The sequence below is a fragment of the Mchenga conophoros genome, linkage group LG18 (assembly GCF_057382185.1).
Source record: "Mchenga conophoros isolate Kocher_MC1m ecotype Shallow Benthic linkage group LG18, M_conophoros_male_GT1.1, whole genome shotgun sequence".
Classification (NCBI taxonomy): domain Eukaryota; kingdom Metazoa; phylum Chordata; class Actinopteri; order Cichliformes; family Cichlidae; genus Mchenga; species Mchenga conophoros.
Window position 1 is genome coordinate 37,187,106 of NC_140543.1, and position 27,490 is coordinate 37,214,595.

Below are 27,490 nucleotides of genomic sequence, written 5' to 3' on the forward strand. Positions count from 1 at the left end.
TCAGATCAGTGTGTACATTTTAGACAGCTGACAGCAGAACTATACATAGGTCAAAGCCAAAAAATCCCTGCTGGTGATGTGAACTGCACCACCAGGCTGACTGGTGCCAGTTAAAAGTCTTGTGTAAAATGGGCTTGGTGTAGCCAAACACTTTTAAACTGTGTAGGCACTTCAGTGCACTTATAGGCACCTCCAGACTTTCCCCTTGAAACCATTTATGAATGCTCAGCCACTCCTGATAGGCTGATATGTCCCGACAACAGCTATCGGACTACCATCTCAGCCAACCTGGGGGGCCAGCAGCACTGAAAACCATGCTAGACATTGCGAGTCAAGTCATGTTAACAGTGCAGCCACAAACAGCAGTGACCACCATCTCCTCAGCAGCAGTACTTTGGTAATTAAACTGGCCATGGATCAAGATGTCATTAACCTGCTGGAGGCAAACAGCTAGAGTGGAAGTAGCATCAGTATGCAGATTTGCCACTCAACTACTACATGCAAGTAACACGCCCACTCTCATTTCAGCGCCTGAAGCAGTCCTTCCCAGCTTGTGCGGTATAGAGCCTCTAGTTAGATCTAGCCCTGCCCCCCAGTTACAATGAGGGGCGGGGCTTTTAGTTGCTCTGCCCCTCGACTGTGGCGTTCCTTACCCCCTGACCTCAGAAATATTACTTCATTCCCTCATTTTAAGTCCACCCTCAAAACTCACCTGTTTAAAATTGCTTATGTTTAAACCTCTGCATGCTCTTAACTTTTATCTGTTACTCTTATTATTGTGTATATTCCCAGCTTTTCTGTTTTTATATATATATATCTGTTTTATTTGCTGTACAGTGTCTTTGGGTGTTCTGAAAGGCACTATTTTTAAATAAAATGTATTATTATTATTATTATTATCCATCCATCCATCCATCCATTCGCTTCCGCTTATCCTTTTCAGGGTCGCGGGGGGCGCTGGAGCCTATCCCAGCTGTCATAGGGCGAGAGGCGGGGTACACCCTGGACAGGTCGCCAGTCTGTCGCAGGGCCAACACACAGGGACAGACAACCATTCACACTCACATTCAAACCTAGTGACAATTTGGATTATCCAATTAACCTATCCCCACAAGCTGCATGTCTTTGGACGGTGGGAGGAAGCCGGATTAATTATTATAATTATTATTATTATTATCTAGAAAAGACTGAGGCTTACCAAGCTGAGACTGAGAAGCTAGAGAAGACAGGTGATTACAGTGAGGGAAGGTTAGACCCTCCAGTCTTGATTCATTCTTCATCATATGGTGATTCATAATGAGACAAATCAAGATGTGTTCAGCTGTTCATTGACATACAAAGGCCAAAACCTGGATGAACTGCTACTGCCAGACCCAACCTCAGTGCATCTCTCCTGGGTTCCTCCTGACGTTCAGGCGGGATTTTGTTGCTATGAGGAATATTGGGAATATCCCACCAGGTGAGATTGCTACCTGAAGACCAGCCACTATTATACTTTCTCTGGTGTGATATGAGAAGAATTCCTAACCTAAGGTGTAGCAGTGGGTGTTTGTCATTAAGTGTTCCCCATGTTATGCCCAGATGCTCTTTGGAGGAATGGGCTAGGAATGAGCCATCAGGGAGATGGTGATTGTGAGTCCTTCAAGAAGTACTGTGAATGTGTATATAGAGGCCAATGACATCATCAACAAAATGAGGGAACTATTAATGGAGGAAGACTCGGAGCTATGTCAGCAGGACCTCAACGATTGGTTGACATAATCAAAGACGTCAACTAGAAAAATTGGCAAATGTGGAATTTTGATGTGTCATATTCTAAAACCACATAGTTATGTTTTGCATTTTCATGTGTTTGCATTTCCTTTTGTGCAATACTTTTGTAAATAGTCAACAGTGCAATAGACCTCAATACTTGAAATGTGCAATTCACTTGTATTTGTATTTTTTATTTTTTATTCCTATTTATTCTATTTATCCCCTTCGTATATTTTATTTATATTGTCTCTGTATTTATATTTATATATATATGTGTGTGTGTGTGTATATATATATAATATTCTGTAACTCTGTAACTTCTGTCGTTGCTGTGCTTTTTTGGAAGTCGAATTTCCCAGAGGAACCCACCCGAGGGATTAATAAAGTTCTATCTTATCTTATCTTATTTCTGCAATACACTACTGGAAAATATGGGCGTTTTATGTTCTCAGTCATCCAGGTGATGATGGTCTTAAGAGCTTTAAAAAGGGGCAAATGGACTTCTTTACATTTGTGAAGATGTTTCACCTCTCATCCAAAAGACTTCTTCAGTTCACAAAGGAGCCCTCTCAAGTCAGGCTTTTTGGAGGCTCCTTTTATCAAGCTGGTAAGACTGCTGACAGTCTTTGGTTCCATAGCCAATCTGTAGCTGCCACCGAGCCATTGGACGGTTTACTCTATTATAAATACTGTTATACACATTATACAATGAAGGCATCACGGACGAGCAAAGAAGGTCCACGTCCTGGCTAGTTGCAGCAGTAAATACCCCTTGATATACTCTACCTGATGCTCAGCAGATTAGCACCTTCAATGAACTAGTGAAGGCAACCACGTGGCACCTTCACGGGGTGGCTTTAAACACTGAAGAGACCTCGATAGTGGACGAATTCTGGGAATCAGAGGCCAGCATCTTGCAGTCTGCTTAATGAGACAGCTTTCCTGAAGAAATTGAGTGCAGGTGGTAGAACAGGTGGGAATCGGGTCCCTTAATCAAACTGCTTGATGACCTTGGACCAACAATATGATGAATCACTTCAGCTGATACGGGTGGGTGGTTGTCTATGGCACTGTCAAAGTCTGGAGGATGATTTCCCCTGTAGTCCTTGACTTGAGATGTGGTGGCAAAGCTGTTAATCAGACACGTGGAGTTTAATGTGAAACACCCTGGTGCAGAGGGCCTCTTTGCTGAACTGAGGACAAAGCTTTGGATCCTTTGTGGCTGTGAGGCTGCTAGAAGAGAACAGCACTCTTGTTCTGTTTGCCAAAGATGGAGAGCCCAACCAATCAGCCCAAAGACCCTGTATCCTGCTTGGCTCTGACTTCATATCTCAACAGAAATGTACTGTTTTGGACCACTGCAGGTTAAAGTTGGCCGTTGGCGTGAAAAACATTGAGGTCTGCTTTTCACATTTAGAAGGTGGTGACAGGAAGTTACAAGAAACTTTCAATCCCCCACAGACTTAGCTGTCGGAGCACCAAATACAATTGCACTGCAACCCACCAGAGCTCCTGAATTTGGAGGCCCCTTGGAGAGCAAAATCAGTACTTTGAGCACTGCCCTGACTGCAACCCTGGGCTCAGAAGTCATCAGCCACGAAGTGTTAATATTCCTGGTTGAGATTGAGGGCATTCCTAACATTAAGCTTGACAGACCCAGATCCAGCCAGTTTGTGGCTGATGGGGCAGTCCGCGCCTTCAGCACCGTAGGCAGTACATCATGATTCAGGGCGGTTTAGACGTAAACACTGAAGGGCCTGTCAAGTGCTGTCTGACTGCTTCTGGACAGGGTTTCTGCACCACTATCTGGCGGCCCTGCAAACTTGGTTTAAGTGGCAGTGAGATACAGCCTCTCTTCAGCTGGATAATGTCATAATTGTCGATCCCCAATTAACCAGAGCTTCATGGCCTGATGGAAAGATTAGCGAGGTGTTTCCTGAAGCCTTTTTCACACTGCAGTGGTTGAAGTGGGGGACTGTACCTATGTTGGACAAGTGTCACCCAGACTTGGTACTGTAGCAGGTTTTTTGGCAGCTGCTCTGAAGATGTAGCAGGACATGCTATTTGCAGGCCAGGCCACAATAGACAGCGGCAGACTGCACCCAATGCAATTAAATCAGTTATAAGCAATAAAGCAACATGCTGCCAGTCTATTCTGTCTTGTGTTTGATCAGATTCCCAGTTGATTTACTCACTGTGTATTATATCATTAATCCTGGTTTTTCCATAAAGACAATACTCGCTCTTGCTCCACACTGGCCAACTGACCGCCAGTGGTCACAGACCTGGTTCTTGTCATTGAAGCAACCATTTCAAAGGCAATGATATCGCAGGTTCACTGTGCATGGTTGTAATCATTTTGGCCATGCCACAGTCCCCACCCACTGTTTTCCCTAGTGAGAGAATAGCAGATTAACAAAAGCTAAAGATGCTAGTTGTGGACATGTGAACAGTAGAAGTTCACAACTGTTTCAGAAGCTGTCCTTTGCACATATATGGTACAGGAAGAACTTGTATGGGAGGGGGTTTCACAATAAAAGCTACCAGGTTGTGATTTTGGCACTTTGGTCATGTGTCTACTTGATCAGTTATTTCTACTCATCCCATTAACTGTTGAAGTATGTAGCTATGCAATGCATTCTGGAAACTTCTCCGTCCCTGTGCTTCTGTTACTGTTTTATAATTTGGTGGTGTGAATGATTTATACCTGTAACTGCCACAGGAGTCTGCTGACAAGAGAAAAAAATAAATAAAAACTGCCAGTCAGGTCTACTTTTATTTAAGAGCAGAATATGAATTTGCGTTATAATTTCCTTTCTCAGTACATCTATCATCTCTCCACACCGATCTCTTATCACAGCAACGAAAGAGCGCAGCCAACACTGTGACAGACAGCTTCACATGTTGTTGAAAACATTCTGCTAGAGTGGAACACCTGGAATACAAAAAGTATTTATTTGTGTGCTATCAACTCATCCTCACCCTGTCCTGCTAACCAGAACCAGTGCAGCAGCCAAACAACAGGATGCTTCAGCCTCAATGAGTTTTTTCTTTTTATTCTGATCTAAATATTTCTAAAACAGCCCAGAGGAGTCCGGACTGCAGCGAGCCTACAAGGAGAAGATCCAAGTGACAAGTAAAAAATAAAAACTTAATCGCAGAGATGCTATTCCAGTGAAACACTTTAAATGGAGAATCATCTGATGGTGGACAGTTGTTCTGCAGCAAAACCTCAAAGATTCTTCTTGCACAAAAGTGTAGGCAGTGTGTGTGTTTGTGTGTGTGTGTCTGGGTGTTTGTGGGCTGCAGGGTGATGGTGTGTGGGTGCAAGTATCCAACAGTTTCTGCACTACAGTTGAGCAGAAAGATTTCTTTCCAGCCCCTGAAGCTGTTTGGAGCCACATGTCCTAAAGCAGCTATATTACCTCGAAACGATCTTCATCAAACACAAAACTAAAAATCTAGAAAGAAGAACAATCTGACTCTGTGTGCTTTTATCGCTGTAACTGCTGGCCCTCTGAAGCTGGTGTGAGACGACTACAGTAGCATATAGTGTAATGTGCTATGTTATTCTTTCAAATATTGCTTTCGTGTTTCATCGTGATGTATGTAACTGTAACTTTTACCAGGTAAACAGCAATGGCAGCTCCCAGCACCCACCCACAGTATACATCAACAGGGTGGTTTCTAAACTGGATGATCCTGGTTAACCCAGACAGGATGGCCAGCATGACGAAGGAGAACACTAGGAGAGGCTTCAGCAGCTTGGCTGAGTCAGTCAACACCGTGTTGAAGTACATCTGAAACACACAAACTCACGTTAACAAATGTTTGTTTAACAGGCCTCATTCAAACCTGCTATTAATGTGTATTAAGTAACATGTGTGACTGCAAGAAATTCAAGATGGCGCCGAGTATGGCAGCCTCGTCGCGAGCTCCCCCAAGCAACGGCTTTCTTCTGTGTTTAATTTTACTTTTCCTTTATTTTTTCACGAGCAGCACTTGTCTCCTTGTGTACGACCGACAAACCTTACTGGACATAAAAGACGGTCTTTCTTATAACTTTCCGGAGTTCAAGTTTTGCAACACGGACGCTCCGTTTGCAGACCCCCCATTCATCTCACCTGGCCACCTCACCTTGTTCTCTGGCCCTGGAGGCCGCAAACGCCGACGCAGAGGGAGAAGATCTGGCGTTCTGGTTCGACTGAGACGGCGCACTTACAGACCACCGTTACCCAGTTTATTACTGGCTAATGTGCAGTCTCTGGAGAACAAGCTGTGCGAGCTTCGGGCACGGATCTCATTCCAGCGAGAGATGCGGGACTGCTGCGTGATCTGCCTCACAGAAACCTGGCTATCGGACAAAGTACCGGACTCCACAATACAACTGCCGGGGTTCTCTGTGCACCGCGCGGACAGGTCACAGGATCTTACTGGGAAAAGCAGAGGCGGTGGTGTGTGTTTCATGATCAACAACAGCTGGTGTGATTATGCGAACGTGCACCCGGTCAAATCCTTCTGCTCACCGGACCTGGAGTACCTGATGATTAAGTGCCGGCCATTCTGGCTACCGAGGGAATTTACAGCAGTGATTATTACGGCTGTTTACATTCCCCCACAAGCCGACACTGACCGAGCACTCAGGGAACTGTACAGCGCGATCAGCAGTGAGGAAACCGCACACCCAGAGGCAGCGTTTATCACAGCCGGAGACTTTAATAAGGGAAACCTGAAGAAAGTCTCACCAAAACTCCACCAACACATCCATTTCAACACACGTGGAGACCGGCTACTCGACCACTGTTACACCGCTTTCCGGGATGCATACAAAGCCCTCCCCCGCGCCCCTTTCGGCCAATCAGATCACTGCTCCATCCTGCTCCTGCCCGCCTACAGGCAGAAGCTGAAACAGGAAGCTCCAACCCGGAGGGCGGTGCACTGTTGGACGGACCAATCGGAGTCTGCGCTGCGGGACTGTTTTGATCACGCGGACTGGGAAATGTTTCACGTGGCCGCCAGAGACATTGATGAATACACAGACTCAGTCTGTGGATTTATCAGGAAATGCGTGGAAGATGTCGTCCCATCCAGAACAGTCAAATCCTTCCCAAATCAAAAACCCTGGATTAACGGAGATGTTCGCGCGGCACGGAGCACCGCCTTTGCCTCCGCGAACACATCGGACTACAAACACGCACATTACCAACTCCGGAAGACGATCAAAGCAGCCAAACGTGAGTACAGGGACAGGGTGGAGCAACAGTTTGACAACCCTCGGAGTATGTGGCAGGGACTAAACACGATCACAGACTTTAGAGGGAAAACCAGCACACCGCAGACCACGGCCTCTCTGTGTGAGGATCTAAACGTATTCTACGCTAGATTCGACACAGCGAACACCATGAGACCGGACAGTGTGCGCACCGCGGATGATGTCAGTGCGCACACTGTGTCTGAGGAGGATGTGCGGAAGTGCTTCAGGAAGGTGAACGCACGCAAAGCTACTGGTCCGGACGGGATTCCCGGCCGCGTCCTCAGGTCATGCGCGGCTCAGCTGGCTGGAGTGTTCACGCACATCTTCAACCTTTCCCTCTCTCTGTCTGTAGTCCCAGCCTGCTTCAAAATGGCCACCATCGTCCCTGTACCCTCCACCATCTCCTCATTGAACGACTGGCGACCTGTAGCCCTGACCCCCATCGTAAGCAAATGCTTCGAGAAGCTGGTCAGGGACTTCATCTGCTCTGCACTACCCGACTCACTGGACCCTCTACAGTTTGCATACCGCCACAACAGGTCCACTGATGATGCCATAGCCCTGACACTACACACTGCCCTGTCACACCTGGAGAAGAGAGACACGTATGTGAGGATGCTGTTTGTAGATTACAGCTCAGCATTCAATACCATCGTTCCCTCGAAGCTGGACAGGAAACTGCAGGATCTAGGACTGAGCAGCTCCCTCTGCAGCTGGATCCTTAGCTTCCTGTCTGACAGACGCCAGGTGGTCAGACTGGGCAGCATCACCTCATCCCCCATCACACTGAACACTGGTGCTCCACAGGGGTGTGTACTGAGCCCTCTCCTGTACTCACTCTACACCTACGACTGCACAGCCACTAACAGCTCCAACATCATTGTGAAGTTTGCGGACGACACTACAGTGGTGGGTCTTATCACCAACGGTGATGAGACGGCTTACAGGGAGGAGGTCAGCGCCCTGACCCACTGGTGTCAAGACAACCATCTCACCCTCAACGTCGCAAAGACAAAGGAGCTGATAGTGGACTTCCGGAGGTGCAGAGAAGTACACACCCCCATCACCATCAACGGCGCTGCTGTGGAGAGAGTGAGCAGCTTCCGGTTCCTTGGAGTACACCTGGCTGAGGATCTTACGTGGTCAGTACACACAAACAAAACAGTGAAGAAGGCGCAGCAGCGCCTCTTCTTTCTCTGGAGACTGAAAAGATTCGGCATGAGCCCCCGCATCCTCAGGACCTTCTATCACTGTGCCATTGAGAGCATCCTCACTGGATGCATCACCACCTGGTATGGCAACAGCACCGCTTACAACCACAAAGCTCTCCAGAGAGTAGTGCGGTGCTCTGAACGGATAATTGGGGGTGAGCTTCCCTCCCTCCAGGACATCTACAGGAAGCGCTGCCTGAGGAAAGCGGGGAGGATCATCAAGGACTCCAGTCACCCCAGCCATAAACTGTTCAGACTGCTTCCATCAGGAAGGAGGTTCTGCAGCATCCGGTCCCGTACCAGCAGACTGAGAGACAGCTTTTTCCATCAGGCCATCAGACTGCTGAACACGTCATAGACACCTCAGCTTCACTACTGGAACTTCAACACTATGCACTCCATACTGTACAGTAATGCCACTGTTTTGCACATGTCTCACTCTGTATATTTTATTTATTGTTTACTCTATTTAATTTGTAAAATATGTGTACACACACACACACACACACACACACACACACACACACACACACACGTAGAAAAATATTCAGTATACACATCCAGAAATGCATATACTATTATATATTGTACATATATTTATTAGTTTCAGATGTAGCCATTCTTGTATTTTGCTTGTTTACATTATTGTATTTTGCACAACTCTGTTGCTTGTGAAGCTCGCACACAAGAATTTCACTCACATGTGCTGTGCCAATGTACCTGCACATGTGATGTGACAATAAAAGTGATTTGATTTGATTTGATTTGATTTGCAACAAGCCATAACGGTTAGAACAGGACTGTGGTCACACTGAAGTGTTGTTCTTCATATGTGTAAATGCAGTAACCACTTACTGAGATGTAGACAGCAGCAAAGGCAGCCAGCGTAGCATGCTGGGAGGGGAAAGATTTCCTATAAAGCAGAGCGGCAGAGTGTTCTTGATGTTAATTATCATGTTCAGACAGCTGAGAACAATGCTGAATATTCATGTGCAACAGAAAAATGACTTTCAAAGAAACTTGGACGCGTGACGTGTGCGTGCTGACAAATCTGCCCGAGCAGGTGTTCAATAAGGAGGAAGGATAACCAGAAGGGCAACGGCTCAACCTGGTTTTTAATATCTGCTCTAGGTAAATGCAGCTTCTTAGCTAAAGCTTGATCTGTTGTCCTTAATATACCAAGTATGACGCAGTATAGTTCAGTAAAATGATTAAATGGGTCACTGAGTAGGTCTGTTTAATCTGTTTACAGATTTGCATAAAGGTTGCCTTTAATAATTATATTTTCATAACAGAAAGAACATTTTAATAATCTGAAGGAAATGGTGTTTGGAAAAAGATGCTCGAGATGACTGACAATGCCTTCTACATATAAATTTCAGTGACGTTGGTCAGCAGTTTGGCGTGTGCAGGCACAGTCTGTTACGCTCAACGTAAAACATACAGCTGAAACGCCCACAGTTTGGATTGTGGCTCTTGTTCAGTGCTTTATTATTAATGAAATGACAACATTTCTTTCATTCTATAGCTTCTGCTGTCCAATGTGTGTGCACTTTACAACTTGAGGCAGTACTAGTGTTTTGTGCAAAAACACACCCACATGCATCCACTCTCACACTCTCCCACACACAGTAAATCAAAGCCTCACCTGCCAGCATTGATGAGCCCTATGTCCTGTCCAGAGCAGATATCCTCTAGGATAAACGCTTCATCGCAGGTGGACATGTTAAGGTGGGTCAGGTTAGGTTTGCATACATCCAGCCAATAGGGAGTATGCTGGCCAGTGGATAGCTGAAGAATGTCTGTTATCAGTGCTGTCACACACAGGCCAAAGATATGGACACCTGTAAAAAAAGAAAGCTTTTACAATAGAGAACACTATACGCATTCATATAATACACCAACATATAATAGTCATATTACATAACATCGTTATTCAGTGGCTCCTATTAAGTGCTTGTTTATCTGCTCCAGACATGACAAGAGAAATTCTGTCCTCATTCACAAACTTTATTTACGTGTTGGAGAATCAAAAATGTGCACGTACATGGATCAGAAAACCGCAGTCTGCAAGCACTTATCTGTAGGGATGGGTTCCGGTATCCGGGGCACCGGTTCTGACATAAACGGTAGTAACCAGACCGAAAAGCAGCGCACATTTCGGTACTTTATTTCGGTGCCTTTTGTTTTTTCTTGAGATGTCATACACTTTGGATTCTAGCCAATCATTTTACCTTTCCAAGGATAGTAGGCGGGCCCAGGTACGTTCGTTCTTTTGAGCAGAGCTACAGATTAAAGGCAAAGGCGAAGTGGTCAAAGTCTGGCTGTACTTCACAGTAAAAGATGCAAACTCAGCAGCCTGCAACAAGTGCTTTAAGCTGATACTGTGCAAAGGAGGTACAGTGGCTTGCAAAAGTATTCGGCCACTTGAACTTTCCCACATTTTGTCATATTACAGCCACAAACATGAATCAATGTTATTGGAATTCCAGGTGAAAGACCAACACAAAGTGGTGCACACGTGAGAAGTGGAACCAAAATCATACATGATTCCAAACATTTTTTACAAATAAATAACTGCAAAGTGGGGTGTGCGTAATTATTCAGCCCCCTGAGTCAATACTTTGTAGAACCACCTTTTGCTGCAGTTCCAGCTGCCAGTCTTTTAGGGTCTGTCTCTACCAGCTTTGCACATCTACAGACTGAAATCTTTGCCCATTCTTCTTTGAAACAGCTCCAGCTCAGTCAGATCAGATGGACAGTGTTTGTGAACAGCAGTTTTCAGATCTTGCCACAGATTCTGGATTGGATTTAGATCTGGACTTTGACTGGGCCAGTCTAACACATGGATATGTTTTGTTTTAAACCATCCCATTGTTGCCCTGGCTTTATGTTTAGGGTCGTTGTCCTGCTGGAAGGTGAAGCTCCGCCCCAGTCTCAAGTCTTTTGCAGACTCCAAGAGGTTTTCTTCCAAGACTGCCCTGTATTTGGCTCCATCCATCTCCCCATCAACTCTGACCAGCTTCCCTGTCCCTGCTGAAGAGAAGCACCCCGAGAGCATGATGCTGCCGCCACCATATCTGACAGTGGGGATGGTGTGTTCAGAGTCATGTGCAGTGTTAGTTTTCACACACAGCGTTTTGCATTTTGGTCTCATCTGACCAGAGCAGCTTCTTCCACATGTTTGCTGTGTCCCCCACATGGCTTGTGGCAAACTGCAAACAGGACTTCTTATGGTTTCCTGTTAACAATGGCTTTCTTCTTGCCACTCTTCCATAAAGGCCAACTTTGTTCAGTACACGACTAATAGTTGTCCTATGGACAGATTCCCCCACCTGAGCTGTAGATGGGCCTCTTGGCTGCATTTCTGATCAGCGCTCTCCTTGTTCGGCCTGTGAGTTTAGGTGGACGGCCTTGTCTTGGTAGGTTTACAGTTGTGCCATACTCCTTCCATTTCTGAATGATGGCTTGAACAGTGCTCTGTGGGATGTTCAAGGCTTGGGAAATCTTTGTGTAGCCTAAGCCTGCTTTAAATGTCTCAATAACTTTATCCCTGACCTGTCTGGTGTGCTCTTTGGACTTCATGGTGTTGTTGCTCCCAATATTCTCTCAGACAACCTCTGAGGCCGTCACAGAGCAGCTGTATCTGTACTGACATTAGATTACACACAGGTGCACTCTATTTAGTCATTAGCACTCATCAGGCAACGTCTATGTGCAACTGACTGCACTCAGACCGAAGGGGCTGAATAATTACGCACACCCCACTTTGCAGTTATTTATTTGTAAAAAATGTTTGGAGTCATGTCTGATTTTCCTTCCACTTCTCACGTGTGCACCACTTTGTGTTGGTCTTTCACGTGGAATTCCAATAACATTGATTCATGTTTGTGGCTGTAATGTGACAAAATGTGGGAAAGTTCAAGGGGCCCAATACTTTTGCAAGTCACTGTAAAACCTCGAATCTGATGAAACACCTGGTGACGCATAGCGTTTTTTAAAAGCCGAGAAATGCACCGTATTTGATAGCTTGCTGCGAGACCTCACACCGAGCACATCTACATCGGGTGTGGTGCCTGTTATCGGACCCGGAGATAGCAACCTCTCCCAAAAACCCGAAGAGGAGAGTTCTGGCCCCTAGCCCTGCCAGTGTAGCAGAAATGATGAGGATGATGATGCAGCAGCAGCCGTTCTTCTCTGCGTGAGTAGCTTAATGTTGTTCGTGTGTAATTTACGTTGAGTACACTAACCACGTTATTACATTAATGCATGTAAGGTGAACTAGCAAACATCATCATAGTTACATGCGGCTGTCCTCTTGTTTGATAGAGTGATACCATATACAGTGGAACCCTGACTTACGAAATTAATTTGTTCCAGAGGGTCTTTCGTAAGTCAAAATTTTCATAAGTCGAAGCACCCAGCTCCTTACCATGCATGGAGGGTTTCACCCCGAGTCCAGCATCCTGAGGCTGTACGCTAAGCAGAAGGAAGGGGGCCGGGGATGTCCAGGATGAGATAACGAACATCCACGAATACATCAGGAAGATGGCCCCAACTGACAGTGAATACCTCAGGCACCAGAAACCCAAGAAAGAGGAGGAACCATCATGGAAGGACAGGCCCCTGCACAGTATGTACCACCGGCAGATAGAGGAGGTGGCTGATATCCAGAAATCCTACCAGTGGCTGGACAAAGCTGGACTGAAAGACAGCACAGAGGCACTAATCATGGCAGCACAAGAACAAGCTCTGAGCACAAGATCCATAGAGGCTGGGGTCTATCACACCAGGCAAGACCCCAGGTGCAGGCTGTGTAAAGATGCCCCAGAGACAATCCAGCACATAACAGCAGGGTGCAAGATGCTAGCAGGCAAGGCATACATGGAACGCCATAATCAAGTGGCCGGCATAGTGTACAGGAACATCTGTGCCGAGTATAACCTGGAAGTCCCGAGGTCAAAATGGGAGATGCCCCCAAGGGTGGTGGAGAATGACCGAGCTAAGATCCTGTGGGACTTCCAGATACAGACAAAATGGTGGTGGCTAACCAACCGGACATAGTGGTGGTAGACAAACAGAAGAAGATGGCCGTAGTGATCGATGTAGCGGTTCCGAATGACAGCAACATCAGGAAGAAGGAACACGAGAAGCTGGAGAAATACCAAGGGCTCAGAGAAGAGCTCGAGAGGATGTGGAGGGTGAAGGTAACGGTGGTCCCCGTGGTAATCGGAGCACTAGGTGCGGTGACTCCCAAGCTAGGCGAGTGGCTCCAGCAGATCCCGGGAATAACATCGGAGATCTCTGTCCAGAAGAGTGCAGTGCTGGGAACAGCTAAGATACTGCGCAGGACCCTCAAGCTCCCAGGCCTCTGGTAGAGGACCCGAGCCTGAAGGATTAACCGGGGGCAAGCGGGGAATTTTTTGTGTATATTACACACAGGTGTATATAGATTAGAGAAGCGTCCTTGGCCTTGGCTGTGATAACATAATGTTCTATATATATGCCCCTGAAGTTAATACATCTTTTGGCAACAACACACTGTGGAATGCATACCAACGTCAAATATCTCAATGGCTGATTTCAAGTAACCATGCAGTATAAAAATATAAACTTTTTGGTTAAGGAAGTGTATCTTGCATAAAATTAAGCTAAACAAAAAACTGTGGAGTGCTCCGCTGTGATGACTCATTATTAAGGAGCAGCTGAGAGAACCTCCTTTCTGTTCCACATAGCAAAGTTAGTGGTTCTTTTTGCAGTTGCTTTTCAATCTATTAGTGTTTCGGTTCTTGTTGGAGCAAGTAAATGATACATATAATCAGTGAATATGTCCTCCTACCTATGAAGCGTACAGCCCTGCGAATGTAGGAGTTGAAATTGCAGCCTGCAGCATTGATGTTGGCCTCAGTCTGACTGGCTGATGACTTCCTGGACAGATAGCAGTACAGGATCGCTTCTCCTATCAGAATCTATACACAAAGAAATCAAAGAGTGTTGGCAAAGCAGATTTTTTTGTGATCTGAAAGTTTCTCTGATGTGCTGAGGGCATTTATATATTATTTACTTACAAGTGAAAAATCTGGAGAATAAATGAAGAAGAACATAAAATTTGGTTAAACCTTAGCCAAACTTGAAAGTGGACTTAGACTTTAAGTGAAACTAAGTTGCACACGCAATAACACATTGCTTCTTTGATAAATGAGAACTACATATTAGTAATAACGACTCAGTAGTTTTGCTGACGCCGTCACGTTGGCTGTGTTGGTCCACAAATGCAGGACTTCAAAGGCAAAAAGTAAAACTCAAAACAGCTTTATTGCTGAGCAATCCAAAACAAACAAACACATAATCGAAAATAATCTTGACAAGACATGTTGCATCTTCAAAAACAAAAATAAAATAACTGAGCCTTACACCGGAGTATCGTTGCAACTTGTTTACTGAACCTTCTTTTCAGTACATGTACAGAACATCAGTGTCCATTTTAGTGCCTCCTACAGAACACTCTCTTCTTCCTCTTTCTTACAACATAAATGTAACACAGAACCAATACTGCCTCTCCTGGCATTACCATTGTAACGACACACTCATTCTGTTTCTTTCAGATGAATAACAGGAACATAGGATGTAGGTATCTATGAATAATAACTATTATGCATACTCATATATAACCAACTAATTTCCTGCGATACCACATCTCCTCCCCCCTTAAGTCAACAACTCCCTGGACTTACAAAATAACTGCTTATGTAAAGAATGCTTAACAAGCAATCAACACGTAATTAAGGTAACCATACAACTGTACATATGTTTCAATGTTTCTTTTTCCTTTTTCTTTTTTTTTTAATAACTAGGAAGGTACGTCCTTCCTGTGAGATCAGAGCGCATTGTTGCTCTATTCCTGGAAGATCTCACTCTACCTAACAAAGTCCTTTAAAGTCTCTCTCTCTCTCTGGGAACGTCACAACACTGGTGTCATTAAGGAGTCTCCGGGAGCCGGAGTCTCCGGAGCATAAGGCAACTCCGTTGCCGGAGGTTGTGGCGATGTGTCCAACTCTGATGGCAAGCAGCACTCAGGCACTGCTTCTTTGTCATGCAATGGCTCCACCTCCCTGTCTGGTGTACTGGGAACAGTGTCAGCCACTCTTGCTCTCACCTAATTGATGTGCCGCTTCACAGTTTGACCTGATCCAATGGTAACAATGTAAGACACTGGACCCGATGCTCTCACAATGACTGCGGGAATCCACTTCGGGCCATAGGAGTAGTTTCTGATGAAGACCTTGTCTCCTGGTGTGAAACTTCTCAGTCTTTTCTTGGTGTCATGATTTTCTTTCTGTTTCAATTGTTTGTGCTGCACTTTTGTTTTCACATCAGACATGAGAAAGTCCAAAACTGATCTGAGTCTCCGTGACATCATCAGAAATCGGGACAGTCTGGTTTGCAAGGTATCACCTTTGACTTTCTTCATCCCCTCCTTAAAGGTCTGGACCGCCCTCTCAGCCAGCCCATTTGAAGAAGGGTGGAAAGGTGCTGATCTCACATGGTCAATTCCATTCTGCTTCATGAATGACTCAAATTCAGCACTTGTGAAACATGTTCCATTGTCTGAAACTAACATTTTAGGTAGTCCAAACACACTGAAACTCTGGCGCAGTTTCTCTATAGTTACCTGTAATGTAGAGGATTTCACAGGATAAATGTCCATCCACTTGGAATGAGCATCCACAATGATTAGAAACATCTCCCCGAGGAAAGGCCCTGCATAGTCCACATGGATTCTGGACCATGGGGACTCCAGCCACATCATGCGGGGAACCAGAGATTTTGAGATGATCAATTGTATCTTTTAAAGCAGAATAAGACACTGGCTCAAACTGTTGGAAGACAGTCAAGCATTCAGAGGCTGGAACTGGGTCTAAAACTGATGATGAATGAGATGGATGAGAAGCCGTTAGAGCTGAGATTTTATCAGAGAAATACTTTAAAAATTTATCACAAAGAGCAGGGGAGGCGTCCCTATAAGTGATAGTGCAAGGGTTTATCACAGAGTTAAAAGTATTATAAAGGGCTCGGGGTTGTGGCTATTAGTCATAATAATGCTAGACAAAAAGGCAGATTTTAACAGACTTTTGATACTTAGATAAACAATTATGGAGGATGTCCAAAGAGACGTGGAGTTTGCCTTTCCTCCATTTTCTTTCAGCACGACAACCTTCACGCCTGAGGGCGCGAGTAGTATAATTTAGCCAGGGTTGTTTAATCCTCAGAGGTGCCACAGAGTTAAGAATGTCAGTGCATGTAGTATAAAAGAGGTTAGCAAGCTCATCCGCTGATAAAACCCCATTACAGTTAGCAGCAGAGAGGGGAGAGTCAAGGAAAGCATTAATGAAGTAGGCGATTGACTGGGAGTTAATCGTGCGCGTTTGCCGCACAGGACCATCACTGTTCAAATCCACATCGCTCACTACAGTATTAAACAAAACCGGAAAGTGATCTGAAATCCCAAAGTCCTCTATGTCCGTGATGCAAATATCCAGACCATAAGACCAAATCAAGTATATGACCTTTAGTGTGAGTTGGTTCACTTACCCACTGGGTGAGATTGAGGGTGCTAATAAGAGCGAGGAAATCCTTAGCTAGCGAACTGTCCTCACAGCAAACATGAATGTTGAAGTCACCGACAATTAGTATACAGTCATAACGTAGCACAAGGCTCCCCAGCAGATCAGCAAATTCTGGAAGAAAATCCTTGATAAGTTTCGGGGGACGATACACCACAGCGCAGAGGATGGAGGGGACGCAGTTCACTTCCAATAACTGCACCTCAAAACTGGGGTACAGAACAGGTGGCAGCTGCCGACATCGAAGTTTGTTTTTAAAAACTGAAGCTAGCCCTCCACCTCTTCCAGTGGTCCGGGGTGAGCTAATAAAAGCATAGTCAGGTAGGAGCAGCTCCGAGAAGGGAAAAAGTTCGCCGGGGCGAAGCCAAGTTTCCGTCAGGAATAAGAAATCCAGTCCCGACGATAGAATATCATTTAAAATAAAAAACAATAAAAAAAATTAAAAAAAATTCGTCAATGACCTTGTATTTAGTAAGACCATACGGAGAGTGGTCACACTGTTACTGGTAGGAAAACGCCGCAGCAGGCGAAGGTTGCCAAGATTCGCACCTCCTCTGGAGGACCGCACCCAGCACCAAGCGGGCGGAGGATCAGCTGGGAGATCCAGGTAACCATAAGGGCCAACAGGGCGAATCCAGCGATGACAGAACAGTCTGAAGTTAGCATGGTCCCGGAGGGCAGGAATAATAATAATAATAATAATGGATTGGATTTATATAGCGCTTTTCAATACACCCAAAGCGCTTTACAATACCACTATTCATTTAGATGAATAGATGACAAGATGTTTATAGAATAGCAATCATTTGTTGCAACATAGGACTTTAAAAAGGCCTTGATACGAACACGGATGGCGCCACGTTTACCCCATCTCCGTGAACGTTTCCTTTGAGAGAAGGTAGATGGTAAGTGGCGGAGGTAATCAGGAAAGTCCTTCGAAAGCGGAGGAGGATTCTCAGGTCTCCATTTAAAATCTTGTGTCTGGTAGTCCAAAGGCCAGAGATTCAAAAGAGTTTGGCGATCATAGGTAACTCACGTGGAGCGTGAGATATGTGAAGACTTATCAAAGTGTCTGAAATGTAACATTCCAGCCTCCCCTTTAGTGTGCTTGCTGGGCAACTTGGATGAGGTCACTGCAGAAATAAACACAGCCCACGTTGTCTTTACGGCCCTATGCATTACCAAGAAAATGGTCCTCATTAACTGGAAAAATAAAAATAATCTTAATTCTAACCAATATAGAAACCATCTAATAGATCACATTAGTCTTGATACAACATCTGCCATCACATTTGATCAATCCCTTTGGGCTCCTTTGATCGGCTTCATCACCTAGTGGGGGTGGGGGATCATGGTTTGGTACTGCCTTCGCTATTGTGGTTGATATGGGGGTAGGGACGGCCTTAGGGCATCTGGGGAGTCCCTAGGGATGTTTCCCTAGAGGGCCTAACCCGGGGGATGTGGCCATGGCCTGGTTAGGAGCTCTGGGGGCTCTTAGATGGTGCTTTCCTTGTGGCTGCCTACAGCTGAGATGGGGGAGGGTCTGTGCTGGAGGAAGTTGGTTACTGGCCTGGTAGCCTGGCTGCCCCTGGGAGGGTCCGGGACGGGCGTGGAGGCTTGGGGGTCTGGGAGTGCTCCGCCCCCCGGTCTGGGGTGCTGGCCGGGCCTTGGGAGCTTGGGTCCTGGCTGTTGTGTCGCCGGAGCAGTGGGCGGGTGGGTGCAGGGGGGCTCAGCCCCAGTGCAGGGGACCTCTGGTGCATCGGCCCTACTAGGGGGCTCTCTAACTGGTGGGGAGGTTGTTATATCTTTGCAGGTGGTCTCCTCACTACAGGAGCTCATTCTGCAGGTGGGGGGAGAGATATAGAAGAGGTGGAGAATGAACTCAACCTGTGTGTCTATTGTCTTGTGTAGTTTGGGAGATGATTGGATGATAGGGTGGGTGCAGTTTTCTCTGGGGTGGAGTCGAGTGGCCTGCCCCGGACTCTGTGGGGCTGGGCGGTGCTGCTGCTGCGGGCCCCGGTCCGGATGGGCCTGGGCCCCCTTGCCCTGGTGGGTTCCAGAGTGTGGGGGTGCCTACTGGGGTCAGTGGGGGAGCTGGCCCCAGGGAGGGGCCGCTTGCCCCTCCCTTTCTTCCCTCCCCATCCTCAGCTGCCTCCCTATTCCCGCTCTACCACACCCACTCACACACGCAGGGCTTGGGGTGCAGGTATGTCACCAGGGTGCAGGGGAGGCACTCCCCCTCTGTCCCCTTCTGGCCGCCTGTGCCTCAATTTTATTCTGCAACCTAGACATCCACATCACTCTCACATAACACATACATATAGGGCCTTGGGGATGGGCACGTTTTACAGCATCCAGAGGATGGTCGATGTACTCCAACCCTACCCTCAATTTTAATTGCATTTAGACACTGAGGGTTTTCGGGAGGAGCCGGGCTGCTCTCTGAGAGGAAGCTAGTACCATGCTCTCCTGAGTTTTAAATGCACTTTAGAACAGCACACAGCAACACTACATATGAGCGGGCGTAGGGAGGTTTGAGGTCTTCACTCACACTGGTTCTGTTAGCCGTCAGGGCTGGGGGGCTGGGAGGAGGTGCTGGCCGTCAGACTGGGGTCTGGGATGCGGGGCCTCCCTGCTACTGCAGATAAGGAGGTGGTCCGCTTGCCTCCACCCCAGAGAGAAGGGTTACATCTCCTGGGTCTAGGTGCGGCTTGCCCCTCTGAGGGTGGGGTTACCTGGACCTGGGATATAGAGTATGTTTGGGGAGTGTGACTGTCTGTGCAGTGTCTATTTGTGTCTGTCTACACGTGGGGTGAGTGCCGAGTACTTGGTTGTGCATATGGGGTGGGAATGCACATTTGTGTCTGCGTGCGCCTGTTCGTCTGTGTCTATATGTCAGGTTGGGTCTTAGACTCAACCTCTCTGGGTACATCTCAGGCCCTCTAAAGTACGGAGGCCTATCTCCCCTCACCACACTCCCTGCCGGTGGCTGATGCCCTCAGACGTTGGTGCATTGGTGGTCCTTGTCGCCTGGGGCTAGGCGCTCTTGTATGTACCGGCTCACTCCTGGTGGCCGATTGGCGGGGCCGGGCGCCTGTGGCCTGGCTGGGCTCCTTCCGGGGGGTGGGATGCCCTCTGGCCTCTGGGCCTGAAGCTCGGTCCTCTCTGGCACAGCTGGCTACCGGCCGAGCCTGCGGGCACGCCACTGCAACCCCCTCTGGCCTCTGCTCCGTAGCTGCGGGGTGACCTCTCGTTTGGGGCTCTACTCAGCTCTTCCCAGGAGGGTGGCATGGTTCCCCCCCTTTGGTGGTCCTCCTCGGGTCCTTGTACTCTGGGGCCTGGATCTCCTCCATACCTGCTTCATACCCTGGAGGACGGGGCTGTGGCCCCCCCACACTCCCTAGCAGATCGTTACATGGAGAAACCTTTGGAATACAAGCATGCTGATCCACACAGGTATGCACACAGGTGTACACACGGGTGTTCACAGACGCGGACTACACCTTTCTTGGCTGCTGCCTCAAAGCACATTGTGCGCTGTCTATCTTGCGTGCTGCACAATATTGTTTAATATTTAGTATCTACTGTTATCTACTGCTAGCTAGTTTATTGTGATGGTGCTGTTTTTATTATGTTGCTCTTTTTTTGTTTGTTTTCTCTTCTGTTTTTTTTTCTCCATACAGGTGATCCAGGTGTTTTGTTTGTTTTTCTTTCTTTCTTCCCCCCCTTCTCACCGTCTCTTCTGCCCTTTGGTTTTCTCTCTCTCCCTCTCTTTCTTTCATTCTCTCTCCCTGTCCTATCCCCCAGTCATGTCTGTCCCGTTTGTAGCAACCGAAAATAAAATAAATTCATAATTATAATAAAGGTCAATCAAATGGACCAATATGGCAAGGCCATGATGATCCACTTGGTAAAATAAATCCGCTTGGCATCTTTCTGGGCCTTAAGACAACAATTCTGATGCAAAAGATCCAAACGGGAAACAAAAAAAAAAAGTAACGTGCAGACATCAGGGCAGCACATAGAGAGAAGACGATAAACAACAAACAACAGCGCAGGAGACGGCTTGCCGTGAACACTGGCGCCATCTTGCCACACTGACTGACTTAACACTTGCTGAAGTGTTTTTTCTGTTGTTTTGACTCGGTGCAGCTTTCTGTTGTTACGACTGTTTTTCACTTCACTTCAGTCCAATTTCATTTCCTCAAGCCAAACTCGACCTAGCAAGCTGGGGCCGTCGCCTTCGACCACCACCGGGGGCAGATATTTTTTCTGCTGCTTGTATTTGACGCTGACTCGTGTTGCACCAATCACCTTAACAGGATCCCCTGTATAAGTTTCCAGCTTGATTTTGATGGGCTGCAGGCTGGGGGACTTGCTGTCTTTCCCTGTTTCTCTGAATGTTGCTTCGTTCATGACTGTTAGGCAACATCCAGTGTCAATTTCAAAGTTCACCTTTGTTCCATCAATTTGCATATCCACAGTGTAGGGGTCTACTCTTCTCAAGTGTACCACACTGCCACGCCCTAACTTGAACAGTTTTCTTTTGTGCCCTTGACTGCACTTGACACAGTTCAACATGAAAGAGTCATCTTTCATGTTTCTCGCCCACATTGTGAGTACTGTAGTGTGAACTCTGCTTTTTTTCTTTCTTTACATATGTCGATCCATACTTTTTCTGGTTCAGTTTAGTCTTGCTTCTACAAGCTCTAGCTATGTGTCCCACTTTACCACAAGCATGACATTTTTCTTGTTTGTACTTACAGTCTGCTGCTGTGTGCTTGGTTTCTTTGCAACGATAACACTCTTTACTTTCTCCTTTAAAGGTACGACTCTCCTATTGTCCTCTGGTGAGACTGAAACATTTTGCTGACGCCCCTGAGGTCTGCAGATCCTGTGCATTTTTATTTGCAGTCTCCATGGCTACTGCAATTGACAGAGCCTTGTCAAAAGTGAGATCTATTTCTGACAAGAGACATCTCTGAATTCGGTCATCCTTAATTCCGCAGACGATCCTATCTCTCAACATCTGTTGTAACGTGTTGCCATAGTTACAATCCTGCGCCAGGCGACGCAGCTCCGCTACATATTCCATGACGGTTTCATTCGGCTTGCGGGAGCAAGAGTCGAACTTATACCTTTGCACAATTTCACTGGGCTTCGGATCGAAGTGATTTTTCATCAGAAGCACCAGCTCTTGGAAGGTTTTGTCTTTGGGCTTGGCCAGGCTGAGAAGCTGTACGTCGCTGCTCCGACGACACTTATTAATATCGCTCTTTGTTTCTCTGCATCGTCGATCTCGTTAGCTGCGAAAAACTGATCGAGTATTTCCGCATACTCATCCCACGTCTGATTCTTTGGATCGAACTCTACTAGCGTGCCAATTGTAGCCATTTCCGCTTCGAGGTTACTGCCTTCTATTTCCAGCCGAAAACTTTTGCATTCTTTGAAAAGCTAGCCAAACCTGTAGCCGACTCCATCACTTTTTTTCTTCTTCTCTTTTCTTTCAGTCCGGTTGCCCCAAACTCCTTCCCCCTAAACGTCCTCGTCGCCAAAAGGATGTTGCAAAACAAAAATAAAATAACTGAGCCTTACACCGGAGAATCGTTGCAACTTGTTTACTGAACCTTCTTTTCAGTACATGTACAGAACATCAGTGTCCATTTTACTGCGTCCCACAGGGCACTCTCTTCTTCCACTTTCTTACAACATAAATGTAACACAGAACCAATACTGCCTCTCCTGGCATTACCATTGTAACGACACACTCATTCTGTTTCTTTCAGATGAATAACAGGAACTTAGGATGCAGGTATCTATGAATAATAACTATTATGCATACTCATATATTTATATAACCAACTAATTTCCTGCGATACCACAAAACAGAAACTAGGAAGCCTGACCTCAAATGAGGCAACATGGATCCCGCGTGGATCACAGCGGGGATCGCAACAGGGATCCCGCGTGGATCGCAACGGGGATCGCAACATGGATCCCGTGTCGATCGCAACGGGGATCCCACGTGGATCGCAACGGGGATCGCAACTGGGATCCCACGGGGATCGCAACAGGGATCGCAACAGGGATCCCGCGTGGATCGCAACGGGGATCGCAACATGGATCCCGTGTCGATCGCAACGGGGATCCCGTGTCGATCGCAACGGGGATCCCGCGTGGATCGCAACGGGGATCGCAACGGGGATCCCGCGTGGATCGCAACGGGGATCACGCAGGAATCACATGCACATGGGAAGAGGGACACAGCGTGGAGTGAGAACCCAACAAAGGGAACCCTGAGACAACATAAACACACAGAGGATAACAAGAGAACAGCTCACAGTTGACACTAACAATGGACTAATGAGAAAAAGGAAGCAAAAAAAAAAAAAAGAACACAATGCAAACAGGATAAGAGACTATCAAAGTAAAACAGGAAATGACAAAAACTGAGACCTCGACTGAGAAGTGAACTTAACACGGAGAAACGAAAACAGGAAGACTGGATTACAACTGGAGACGCTGATGACAAGACACAGAGACAAGACTAGGAACAAATTGGAAAGGGAACTGCACAAAAGGGAACTAATGTAACAAAACAAGAACCAAAGATTTAGAAATTACAAACTCCGATTCACTAGAGAAATACAAAACATAAGATTAACAAATACAAAAAAAAGAAAAAAGAATGGAAAGCTCTTCAATCCAAAAGAACAAATCACAAATCCATAACAGCCTTTAACTTCTTTTACTTGACATTTTGAACTTTTATTTTCAAGCTTTTAAAGCTTGAAGCTTTTAAAGAACCGAGAACGAATTCTCTATAAAAACTGGTTCGAAGTAGGGCTGCCATGATTAGCCGACTAGTCACGATTACGTCGACTATCAAAATCAATAGCGTCGACTAATTTAATAGTCGACGCGTCATTTGAAGCTTTGTAAGATCTGAAAGACGCAGGAATAAGTAGTAGAATTTAAGAGTGTAGTAACGGACTGAAACGGCTGCATCCTCCTGAGGCCGCATTTGTAGGCCGATTACATTACAGCGACGCGACGAAGCCTGTCCAAATTCGAAGAATCCTCGAAATGCGGTTGACAAATGCGTCCTCCTTCTCCCCAGATTTGAAGGATGGGTGTATCCTTCGTGGCCCACCATATCCCAGAATTCTTAGCACGACCCAGCCATTTCCAGTTTCCAACAATGGCGGAAGCTACTTAGTTTTAATATTACTCTTATTACTCTTTCCGGGTCACAAAATAAACTTTTAACATATTTTCAGGCGAGAATGTAGCTGTGTAAACCTCAAATATCTGTTCGGTTTTTCAAGACATCACATATTTGTAAAAGTGCTCAGACGTTTTCAGAGAGGTCTGTTACCCACCAACTCGATAGCTGACCGGGAGCTCGAGGGGCACTAGAGCCGGGGAGAACAGCGAACTCCTGGCACATCGTTATGTCAGATAGAAGCCACTGACATAAAGACAAGAAAGCTCCTTACCATGCATGGAGGGTTTCACCCCAAGTCCAGCACCCTGAGGCTGTACGCTAAGCGGAAGGAAGGGGGCTGGGGACTGGTGAGTGTCAGCACCACAGTCCAGGATGAGACAACGAACATCCAAGAATACATTGGGAAGATGGCCCCAACTGACCGAGTGCTCAGTGAATACCTCAGGCAGCAGAAACCCAAGAAAGAGGAGGGAGACGAGGAACCATCATGGAAGGACAGGCCCCTGCACGGTATGTACCACCGGCAGATAGAGGAGGTGGCTGATATCCAGAAATCCTACCAGTGGCTGGACAAAGCTGGACTGAAAGACAGCACAGAGGCACTAATCATGGCAGCACAAGAACAAGCTCTGAGTACAAGATCCATAGAGGCTGGGGTCTATCACACCAGGCAAGACCCCAGGTGCAGGCTGTGTAAAGATGCCCCAGAGACAATCCAGCACATAACAGCAGGGTGCAAGATGCTAGCAGGCAAGGCATACATGGAACGCCATAACCAAGTGGCCGGCATAGTGTACAGGAACATCTGTGCCGAGTATAACCTGGAAGTCCCGAGGTCAAAATGGGAGACGCCCCCAAGGGTGGTGGAGAATGACCGAGCTAAGATCCTGTGGGACTTCCAGATACAGACGGACAAAATGGTGGTGGCTAACCAACCGGACATAGTGGTAGACAAACAGAAGAAGACGGCCGTAGTGATCGATGTAGCGGTTCCGAATGACAGCAATATCAGGAAGAAGGAACACGAGAAGCTGGAGAAATACCAAGGGCTCAGAGAAGAGCTCGAGAGGATGTGGAGGGTGAAGGTAACGGTGGTCCCCGTGGTAATCGGAGCACTAGGTGCGGTGACTCCCAAGCTAGGCGAGTGGCTCCAGCAGATCCCGGGAATAACATCGGAGATCTCTGTCCAGAAGAGCGCAGTCCTGGGAACAGCTAAGATACTGCGCAGGACCCTCAAGCTCACAGGCCTCTGGTAGAGGACCCGAGCTTGAAGGATAAACCGCCCGCAGGGGCGTGCTGGGTGTTTTTTTTTTTTTTTAATATATAATCGCGATTTCAATTTGTCACATATTGACAGTGGCTCACCGATGCCAATAACATAATTGCCCAGCTGGATTTCAGAAAGAATGCAAAAGCATTGACATATATTTTTCCTTCCTACGATAGGCTGACGGGCAGGGCAGAGATAGATTTTGGTAGCCCGACTGGAAAAATCGCTAGCCCCGGGACGTCGGGCTAGCGATTTTTCAAGCCCTGTATCTGATTGAGGAATCACTCATCTTTGGAAAGGAGAGTTTATTACAGAGAAATGTCTCTTTCCAAAATAAAAGCTATACTATACGCTTCTTCTGGGCTATATTCTCAGCAGCATATTAAACATATCAGGTCCCCATAAGGAGACTCATGTGCTAACGGCTGTCTAAATGACTCGGGTAAAGTTTGTAGCATGCTGCTTGTTGTTTTTGTCTGCTTCCACTTGTCTTTGCACTAGGATGATGTCGGAGTAAATGTGCAGTCATATTCGTTATGTTCCCACTAGTGCTGTCAGCGTTAATTTGAAATGACGTTAACGCCACAACACAGCAAATCTCCGTTAACAAGCTACTGCGGATCGCCCCGTGCGTGGGGCTGGACGGCCAACAAGCTAACAAGCTAACTGCGCTAACACACTAGTTCCCACCCATGTAATTGAGCATTGCGTGGCACATCCAACATACTGTTTTACTTTAGTCCATGACGCGCTTACCTTCAGGGTCATACGTCACATGAAAACCAAAATAGTTCCAAAGGCCAGATCTGAATGAGGGTGGGGGAGGTTCAATTTGTCATATTGCAACGAGCTTAGCTTCTGTCTCAGTAGCTTACGCTGCGCTCAGTGGATCTGAGCTCGACAGTGCAGCCTAGGCGGAGTAGTCGAACGCAGATCCACTGAGCGCTCAACACAGACAGCATCGTCAGAAGAAAAGTTGATCAAATAAATAAAAAAATTTGTATTGTTTGATACATATGCGTACCGAACCGAAAGCACTGTATCGAACGGTTCAATATCGATACGAGTATCGTTGCACCCCTAATATATATATATATATAACTAAACACCCAGCACGCCCCTGCGGGCGGTTTATCCTTCAAGCTCGGGTCCTCTACCAGAGGCCTGGGAGCTTGAGGGTCCTGCGCAGTATCTTAGCTGTTCCCAGGACTGCGCTCTTCTGGACAGAGATCTCCGATGTTGTTCCCGGGATCTGCTGGAGCCACTCGCCTAGCTTGGGAGTCACCGCACCTAGTGCTCCGATTACCACGGGGACCACCGTTACCTTCACCCTCCACATCCTCTCGAGCTCTTCTCTGAGCCCTTGGTATTTCTCCAGCTTCTCGTGTTCCTTCTTCCTGATATTGCTGTCATTCGGAACCGCTACATCGATCACTACGGCCGTCTTCTTCTGTTTGTCTACCACCACTATGTCCGGTTGGTTAGCCACCACCATTTTGTCTGTCTGTATCTGGAAGTCCCACAGGATCTTAGCTCGGTCATTCTCCACCACCCTTGGGGGCATCTCCCATTTTGACCTCGGGACTTCCAGGTTATACTCGGCACAGATGTTCCTGTACACTATGCCGGCCACTTGGTTATGGTGTTCCATGTATGCCTTGTCTGCTAGCATCTTGCACCCTGCTGTTATGTGCTGGATTGTCTCTGGGGCATCTTTACACAGCCTGCACCTGGGGTCTTGCCTGGTGTGATAGACCCCAGCCTCTATGGATCTTGTACTCAGAGCTTGTTCTTGTGCTGCCATGATTAGTGCCTCTGTGCTGTCTTTCAGTCCAGCTTTGTCCAGCCACTGGTAGGATTTCTGGATATCAGCCACCTCCTCTATCTGCCGGTGGTACATACCGTGCAGGGCCTGTCCTTCCATGATGGTTCCTCGTCTCCCTCCTCTTTCTTGGGTTTCTGCTGCCTGAGGTATTCACTGAGCACTCGGTCAGTTGGGGCCATCTTCCCAATGTATTCTTGGATGTTCGTTGTCTCATCCTGGACTGTGGTGCTGACACTCACCAGTCCCCGGCCCCCTTCCTTCCGCTTAGCGTACAGCCTCAGGGTGCTGGACTTGGGGTAAAACCCTCCATGCATGGTAAGGAG

General features: G+C 46.8%; 1 protein-coding gene across 1 annotated transcript in view; it reads right to left on the bottom strand.

Moving 5' to 3' along the window:
• The window catches only part of LOC146554378 (phospholipid phosphatase-related protein type 4-like), a 68,838-nt gene that overhangs the window by 20,456 nt on the left and 20,892 nt on the right, over positions 1-27,490 (bottom strand). The window contains exons 3-6 of the mRNA XM_085255894.1: positions 14,060-14,189; positions 9,869-10,064; positions 9,076-9,133; positions 5,382-5,555 (exon numbers count right to left, since the gene is read on the bottom strand). Of these exons, the coding sequence (XP_085112020.1) occupies positions 5,382-5,555; positions 9,076-9,133; positions 9,869-10,064; positions 14,060-14,189 (558 nt within the window). The remainder of the gene's footprint in view (positions 1-5,381; positions 5,556-9,075; positions 9,134-9,868; positions 10,065-14,059; positions 14,190-27,490) is intronic.